The following is a 9044-nucleotide window of genomic DNA, read 5'->3' as shown; positions in this document are numbered from 1 at the left end:
GTCTTTGGGCGCGAGGAAAACCGAGAAGGGGATTGAGTGTGTACAGATTGGGACATGTGGGGTCAGAGTCCTGCGCAGACATTCAGCTTCCTCCACCTCTGCTCCAGCCTCCACCTGTCAGAATTCCATCCCGTCCCTTCAAGGTGTTGAGTTTCGCTCCAAGCAGTCACGTGACTCCGGTGTGACCCTCTACCTGTTTCCGCCTCCTCTTCGAAGCTGAAGCAGACCGACATGGAGATCTCATTTGCAGGCAAACGGGCCCTGGTCACCGGTGCAGGAAAAGGTACCGAAAACTGGCACGTCACGTGACCTTTTCATGACTTCTTGTACGTCACTGCACCCCGCGCGATCACGTGCGGTCGCTGAACTCTACCTGGTTAAGGATGATCTCGTAGGTTAGTGAGGAGCTGCTCATCTGCAGACCCTCCCAGAGCCGCTGCTCTTTATAACGCCCCCTACAAAGCTTATACATTTCCCTGCACATTTTTAAAAATAGGCTACTTCTCCAAACTACCATTTATGGAGAGAATTTTAAGAACTTTAACCCTTTAATGGCATTTCCTGCCGTGTTTCCGCAGTTTCAACGGTCCAGTTACATTAAACCTGCATTGTAAAAACAATCTAAAATCCATTACAAAGCTAGGCATTGCCTGGTTTTAGGGTTTCATTTTCAGATGGACGGTAATTCTTTTTTTTACTGTTTACTACGAAAGTGAACCATTTCCCGTTTTAAGCCTACGTAAAAGCGTTTATTAAAATTAACCCATAACACTCCACCAGATCTCCCAGAGCTTCACCTCTTCTACCACCGTCAGGGTCTCAGGAGCGGTGGTGTGTAGCTCTCTGGGGTAAATGTGATGGATATTTTACCCTTTAGCTGATCTACGGATGTTTTCCAGGCATTTCTATCCCGTCCAGGAGGTTTACAATCCAGCCACTAAATGTAGTTTTATTCAGATCTATCTGGTAAATCCACAATGATCCATGATAACAGCATTATTTATCACATTTTCTTTTTTTGTGAGGATAGCAGGTAAATAGTAGCATTAACTGTAAATGAGGAAAAGTGTAAATATGTAAATAGTCTTGTTGTGTGTGAGGTGCTCACCTGACCTCTTGACTCCACACACACTGATCTGATGGATCTGTGGGAAGAATTCCACAAATCCCACAGCCCACATGACCCGAAGCACAGCTGAAAATGCCGTCCTGCTTCCAGACAAAGTATGTGTTTTCTCTTGTCATGAATGATATATTTCATGTGAGTTCCTGGTTTTGTAGATCATGTCAGGATTTATGTTCTTGTGGTGGGAGGTAATTGTCCTGGTATGTGTTTGGGGTCAGAGCATCCTGACAGGATGGAGAAATGTGGAAATGGGCTGCATGTGTATTTTGGGTATTTGTACAGCGTTCATCTAGATTTATTTGACACTTTTAACGCTTCATGCCACAATCACCCAGTCACACTTGTTCATACCCAGAGGAACACGTACGAGGAGATGTGGAGTTCAGGGACACTTAGAATGTGGCTCAGTCAGGAATCTTCATACATCCGTGGATGGTGGCTGCTCTTCCTCCTGAGCTACAGCTGCCACTAAGAAGCTCCACATCTTCACGTCTGTTCCTGGATTTTCTCCGAATGTTCTGATAACCGGAGATGAAACACATTCAGGATGTGGATTTGGTCACACCCAGAGCTGAGGAGTGTGTGTGTGTGTGTGATTCTGTGGTTCTGTGTGTGATCCGTCTCCATGTTTCTGGATGTTTCAGGAATCGGCCGTGCGACAGCGTTGGCTCTGGCTCGCTGCGGGGCGAAGGTCACTGCTGTCACACGGACTCAGGCGGACCTGAACAGTCTGGTGCAGGAGGTACAGGTGTTTCCTTCATCACTCAGCTATCCTCTGATTGGACGGTCAGGTCCTGAACATGAACTCTGGTTGATGTTCTCTTTTTTTTTTCATCTGTTTATTTTCATTTCTTTATTTATGTCCTATTGCATGTAGGTCAGGCACCACATCATTTGGGTTAAAACAGACATTTAATACAAAGAACAAATTATGTTTGGAACATTTTTCTGACTTACCAAAGTGAAGTCCTGTCCATTCCTTTACAAAACAGCTTCATGCATATCATTTAAGAACATGTTAAGCATTGTGGTTTAGCCAGGCCAATGTGAGTCTACCTCTGTAATAATAATAATAAATAATAATAATAATAATAATAATCATAATAGTAATAATAATAATGATGATGATGATAATAATAATAATAATAATAATAATAATAATAATAATAATAATAATAATAGTTTAGGTCAAGGGTGTGGCATGCTTTTCAAAAGTGTGGGGGATGTGGGTTGGTCTGGGTGGCAGTGTGTGTGGGGGGTGAATTGCTGACAAATGTTAAGTGTAAGCTAACCTTCATGAATACAGCATGTAATGTTCTACATCAACAGTGACGAATAACGTCATCTGTTGGTTTCTATGCATTTAACATCTGATGACAGATGCAGTTGTAATAAGCACCTCTCACCATGTTGGACCCTCTGACCGTGTAAAGCGTGGGTGTTGGACCCTCTCACCTTGCAAAGCGTGGGTGTTGGACCCTCTGACCGTGTAAAGCGTGGGTGTTGGACCCTCTGACCGTGTAAAGCGTGGGTGTTGGACCCTCTTAGCGTGTAAAGCGTGGGTGTTGGACCCTCTCACATTTGCAAAGCGTGGGTGTTGGACCCTCTTAGCGTGTAAAGCGTGGGTGTTGGACCCTCTGACCGTGTGAAGCGTGGGTGTTGGACCCTCTTAGCGTGTAAAGCGTGGGTGTTGGACCCTCTCACATTTGCAAAGCGTGGGTGTTGGACCCTCTCACCTTGTAAAGCGTGGGTGTTGGACCCTCTCACCGTGTAAAGCGTGGGTGTTGGACCCTCTGACCGTGTAAAGCGTGGGTGTTGGACCCTCTCACCTTGCAAAGCGTGGGTGTTGGACCCTCTTAGCGTGTAAAGCGTGGGTGTTGGACCCTCTTAGCGTGTAAAGCGTGGGTGTTGGACCCTCTCACATTTGCAAAGCGTGGGTGTTGGACCCTCTGACCGTGTAAAGCGTGGGTGTTGGACCCTCTTAGCGTGTAAAGCGTGGGTGTTGGACCCTCTCACATTTGCAAAGCGTGGGTGTTGGACCCTCTCACCTTGTAAAGCGTGGGTGTTGGACCCTCTGACCGTGTAAAGCGTGGGTGTTGGACCCTCTCACCTTGCAAAGCGTGGGTGTTGGACCCTCTGACCGTGTAAAGCGTGGGTGTTGGACCCTCTGACCGTGTAAAGCGTGGGTGTTGGACCCTCTTAGCGTGTAAAGCGTGGGTGTTGGACCCTCTCACATTTGCAAAGCGTGGGTGTTGGACCCTCTCACCTTGTAAAGCGTGGGTGTTGGACCCTCTGACCGTGTGAAGCGTGGGTGTTGGACCCTCTTAGCGTGTAAAGCGTGGGTGTTGGACCCTCTCACATTTGCAAAGCGTGGGTGTTGGACCCTCTCACCTTGTAAAGCGTGGGTGTTGGACCCTCTCACCGTGTAAAGCGTGGGTGTTGGACCCTCTGACCGTGTAAAGCGTGGGTGTTGGACCCTCTCACCTTGCAAAGCGTGGGTGTTGGACCCTCTGACCGTGTAAAGCGTGGGTGTTGGACCCTCTTAGCGTGTAAAGCGTGGGTGTTGGACCCTCTCACATTTGCAAAGCGTGGGTGTTGGACCCTCTCACCTTGTAAAGCGTGGGTGTTGGACCCTCTGACCGTGTGAAGCGTGGGTGTTGGACCCTCTGACCGTGTAAAGCGTGGGTGTTGGACCCTCTTAGCGTGTAAAGCGTGGGTGTTGGACCCTCTCACATTTGCAAAGCGTGGGTGTTGGACCCTCTCACCTTGTAAAGCGTGGGTGTTGGACCCTCTTACCGTGTAAAGCGTGGGTGTTGGACCCTCTTAGCGTGTAAAGCGTGGGTGTTGGACCCTCTCCCTTGCAAAGCGTGGGTGTTGGACCCTCTCACCTTGTAAAGCGTGGGTGTTGGACCCTCTGACCGTGTAAAGCGTGGGTGTTGGACCCTCTTAGCGTGTAAAGCGTGGGTGTTGGACCCTCTTAGCGTGTAAAGCGTGGGTGTTGGACCCTCTCACATTTGCAAAGCGTGGGTGTTGGACCCTCTGACCGTGTAAAGCGTGGGTGTTGGACCCTCTTAGCGTGTAAAGCGTGGGTGTTGGACCCTCTTAGCGTGTAAAGCGTGGGTGTTGGACCCTCCCACCTTGTAAAGCGTGGGTGTTGGACCCTCTGACCGTGTGAAGCGTGGGTGTTGGACTTTTCTTTGTATTTTAATGTTGCTCTGTGGTGGTTGGATATAAAGTACCAGTTGGATGTTTCAGGACTGAATGTGTCACCTCCCGCCGCGCTGACTTCTGCTTTCTGTCGGGTTTCTCCTCCAGTGTGACTCCATCACTCCGGTGTGTGTGGACCTGGCGGACTGGGCTGCCACAGAGGCCGCCCTGCAGAACGTCGGCCCCATCGACCTGCTGGTGAATAACGCTGCTTGTGCCAAACTGCAGCCATTTTTGGAGGTCACCCCTGACCAGTTTGACCAGTAAGACCAATATGAGTCTCTTGTCACAGCATAAGAAGCTGCACCACCAAACACATCAGGAAAGGATTCACTGTCAGAGAACATTATTAGTCCAAGTTCAGTTATTTTCCTTCCCAGTGAATCTGGACCAGTTCCAAAAAGTAAAACCCCAGTCCCTGAAAAGCCACATCTCTGTGTAAAATGAAAATGAAAATCTAATTTCATCAACTGACATGTTGTTTATCTTCTGCTGGGAATATAATATGGCTTCATGAGAACTGGACATCATTAAATTCTTCCTTCATTTACATTTTACACAGAGAACTGACTTTGTTGGAACTGAGGTTGTAAATGTTTTCCAAGTTTCTGTCTGACATTGTGACATATAAAATATTAAGGAGTCAGATTAAGTTAAAGTTAAATAAGACAGAAAATTAATAATTTAACCATCATGCTGAAGTTTCAGATGTTAGTGTGCAGCTGCTGTTGATGGATGGCTGCTGGTATCAGACCATGTTCCTGAGTTTGTTGAAAATGTTGCAGTGATGCAGTGTGTGTGAGCTCCTGATGTAAGGAAGCAGGAATAACATCATTCTAACCTGCTGTGTTCACGTTCTTCAGATTGTTCAGTGTCAACGTGAAAGCTGTGCTGCACGTCTCCCAGGTAAACCAGTCAGGACTGGACCACAACCTAGAGTCCAGAAACACAGATTTCTGTTGTTTCTGCCTAGAAATGAATCAAACTGTAGTGTCTGTGGAATTTAGATGTCAGCGGTGCTCTCCACCAGCTCTGTCTGGGTGTCATAGATCTGAACTGTATTAATCCTGAACAGGAATGCCACAGCATGACATGAATGATTTCTTTTCTCCATTCATCAGTTATTATGATGAAGTTGTGTGTAGAGCTGCATCTGTGGACAGAAACGACCTCCTGTACCATGATCTGGCGCAGTGGATCTGAAGAAGCCTCTAACTGAACATAATTGTTCACATCTGGTTTTTTAACACGTATTTCCATGAAAACAGGAAACAGGTGGAGAAATATAATGAAACATGTTCCAAGATTAATATAAATCCCGTATCTGAGTCGCTCCAGTTCTAAAGAGCTTGAAGCGAATGGTTTTTATTCTTCATCCCAGTCTGAACCATCCTTGAGACGTTTTCTGTCTGTAACATATGTCCATAATTTCTCCCTGAAGGTTGGACTGTGACTGTCTTTAGTTCATGACCGTGTTTTAGGACAGAATGAGAAATGTCTTTAAAATTAATTTGAATCAAATTACCAACTTTTTTAGCAGTAGGTTGATGGAGCACAGATAAAATCTCTGCTTTTTGTGTCCGTCATTAAATGGCTTCATTCAGAAAACTGATCATATCCTCCCCAGTTACATACTTCTATCCTGGATCTCCTTCTTCTCTCTTACTTTTACAGAATATGGTCATTTTTCTGTCCAACCAGATGATTTGAGCTCAGTGTTTCTATACTACAAACCACAAGTTTCTCCTTCATCTTAGACTCATGCAACAGTGAACCCATCAGAGATGATGTGGAGTTCAGTACCTTACCAGACTGGGTCAGCTGGGATCAAACCTCAGAACCTCTCACTGGCTCCAGCTGTGGTAACATGAAGACAAATCATTTTCTGATGAGAACCATCAGAGAACCCAGTAAAACCTAAAACAGAGAAACCGTTTCCGTGGTGATGACAGTACGACGGTCTGGGATCCATTAAAGTTGACTTTCTACTGTATGTAGTGTTCATGTTGATAATGTTCTGACATGTCCACATTGTGATCAGATCCGTGTGAACAGCGTGAACCCCACTGTGGTGATGACTGAGATGGGCCGACTGGGTTGGAGTGACCCGGAAAAAGCCAAGACCATGACAGCCCGCATCCCCCTGGGACGCTTCGCAGGTCAGACACAGCATGTGGTGTTTGCTTCTTCATCATCACATAGCTGCTCTCTCATCTTCAGAAATAAACATCAGACACTGAGAGCAGAAAGATCCAACTACAGTCCAACTAGAACACCAGACCTGGTTACAGCAGCCCTGAAGAGATGAACTCGCAATCTCACACATTAGGTGAAAGCTGGCGAGGAAAAGTGGAAAAAATGTCCAAGTCAGGATGCAACATGCTGCTTTAAAAGCTGCAGTTAAAGCAACACTACTGAACAATGTTGAATTTTCTTAGTGAGGTGCCACCTAATGAAGGCTGCATGCATAAAACCTCTGCGGTACAGGTCCCCCGGCCACCCAGACAAGGCTGATCCCCACGACAACCACCCTGCAGACCGAGCAGGCATAGTGCCCAGTGTGGGGGAGCCCCATGAGGAAAACACTGGATAAATAAAGGCGTTCATAAAAACAGTGTAGTTCAGCCACGGGACACATTAAAATTGGCCAGTGTGTTGATATCCATTTGCTAGCATGTGACATGGAATCGTAAAACAAAATAATGCTGTGAAGTGACACTCTGGGATGAAAAAAAAACACTGTGAAGTGTGGTTTCTCAGCCTTGGGATGCAGCAGGACAGCGACAGCTGCAGCAATGAACATAATGATGTAGCTCGACATAACGCTGACCTTTAAATTCTGTTCCCAAGGCTGAAAAACCACAATTTGCAACCTTGTGTTTCAGCCCAGAACATTATGTTACAGCTGTGTTTCGCTTTATGGCGCCATGCCACATTCCAGCAACTGGATATCAACACACTGGCAATTTTGATTGTACACCATGGCTGACACATCTAAGAAACACAAGAAGACATTATTGGAGGAATAGAGGAAAAGAAAGAGGGAAAGGGACAAAGCAACATTGGACTGACTTTTACTGTCAGGGAAGATCTCAGAGAAGAGACGGGAGGAAGATGATGCTGGATTGGCCGTCGTTAGAGGAGATCTCGGAGAAGAGGCGGGACGAAGACGTTGTTGGATTAGCCGTCGTTAGGGGAGATCTCGGAGAAGAGACGGGACAAAGATGTTGTTGGATTAGCCGTCGTTAGGGTAGATCTCGGAGAAGAGGCGGGACGAAGACGTTGGATTGGCCGTCATTAGGGGAGATAGCAGAGGAGAGACAATTTTAGCCGTCGTTATGGGGGACAATGAGAAGAGATGGGACAAAGACGATGGTGGATTAGCCGTTGTTATGGGAGACTTCGGAGAAGAGACGGGATGAAGACGATGCTGGATTAGCTGTTGTTATGGGGGACAGTGAGAAAAGTTCACAAACTTTTATTTTAAATTACCATGGCAACAGATGTCGGAGATAGTTCATCAGAGGACTTGAACCAAAACTTCAACCCTATTTTTTAAACTTGATATTACAAAATGTCTTTGTTTTTATTTGCTGAGACAGAAGGTATGTGTGACAGCAGGGAAATTTTCAGCAGTGTCAGACTGGAGTCAGGATGAGATGAACAGGAAGTGATGTTCGGGGTGTTTGACAGCTGATCTCTGTGTGTCTGCAGAGGTGGAAGACGTGGTCAACACGATTTTATTCCTGCTGAGTGATAAGAGTAAAATGACCAATGGAGTCATGCTGCCGGTGGACGGAGGCTTCCTGGCCTGCTGACCTTCATGAACCTGGTCTCAGCATCTCTTCCTGCTTAGAGGGAAAAGAAGAGCTTCCCATCTCATCATCTGACTACTTCTTAAACACAGAGGTCAATCTGATTCACTGAATAAACTCAATCACTGCCCAGATCACCTGAATCACCTGCTTCCTGTTTATTTCTTCAGTGAACAGAGATGAGTAAACAACCCAGTACACACAGCTTCATTTAGACCACACCAAAATCAGAGGTTCTTTCACACAAGAAAGTTGGAAACTGCAAGTTTAAACTGTCAGTAATTACATAATCTAATCAGAATCAGAAATACTTTATTAATCCCTCCAGGGAAATTTGTGTTTCCAGTAATGATTATAATCATTGCTTTGATTAGAGGTTTGACGACACTCAGGTCACCTGTGGTAATGATGTTATTTAACCTTATTTACTCTTCCATTCACACTTTATTAAAAGTTGGAAAACTACTAAACTCTGCAAGAATAAATAACTCACCCACTACAATAACGTCATCTGAACTCAATAGAAATAAAAATAATACTCCTCACTCATACACCCATGATCTACTTCATCAGCTTCACCTGGTGAACTTCCTGTTGAGACAAATGTCTAACCAGCCAATCACATGGCAGCAACTCAACACATCTAGTCATGTAGACGTGGTGAAGACGACATGCTGAAGTTCAAACTGAGCATCAGAATGAGGAAGAAAAGGGAGGTCTGCAGAACAGCATCTCTGAACACACAACACGTCCAGCCTGGAAGCAGATAGGTTACAGCAACAGAAGACACACCGGCTTCTTCCTGTCAGCTAAGAACAGGAAACTGAGGCTACAATTCACACACACTCACCAACACTGGACAATAGAAGATGGAGAAATGTTGCTGGTCTGATGAG

The 9044-nt window shown here is 45.8% G+C and overlaps 1 protein-coding gene across 1 annotated transcript; it reads left to right on the top strand.

Annotated features, from left to right (window-relative positions):
* Nucleotides 1-8291, top strand: dcxr (dicarbonyl/L-xylulose reductase). Its single transcript, XM_041973269.1, has 6 exons — nucleotides 1-283; nucleotides 1771-1868; nucleotides 4442-4596; nucleotides 5197-5239; nucleotides 6375-6492; nucleotides 8048-8291. The coding sequence occupies exons 1-6, from the start codon at nucleotides 232-234 to the stop codon at nucleotides 8149-8151; spliced, it is 570 nt and encodes a 189-aa protein (XP_041829203.1). The 5' UTR covers nucleotides 1-231; the 3' UTR covers nucleotides 8152-8291.
* The last annotated feature ends 753 nt before the right edge of the window (nucleotides 8292-9044 follow it).

Source organism: Melanotaenia boesemani, chromosome 21, assembly GCF_017639745.1.
Source record: "Melanotaenia boesemani isolate fMelBoe1 chromosome 21, fMelBoe1.pri, whole genome shotgun sequence".
Taxonomy (NCBI): Eukaryota; Metazoa; Chordata; class Actinopteri; order Atheriniformes; family Melanotaeniidae; genus Melanotaenia; species Melanotaenia boesemani.
Note: the sequence above shows the minus strand (reverse complement) of the source record. Positions and strands in the feature narration are given on the sequence as shown.

Bases quoted from the DNA above. Each gene is read 5' to 3' on its own strand.
- dcxr (XM_041973269.1), top strand. From the start codon at position 232: ATGGAGATCTCATTTGCAGGCAAACGGGCCCTGGTCACCGGTGCAGGA. The intron at 1,869-4,441 runs GTACAGGTGTTT...TTTCTCCTCCAG, and splicing joins TGAACAGTCTGGTGCAGGAG to TGTGACTCCATCACTCCGGT. The intron at 5,240-6,374 runs GTAAACCAGTCA...CATTGTGATCAG, and splicing joins CTGTGCTGCACGTCTCCCAG to ATCCGTGTGAACAGCGTGAA.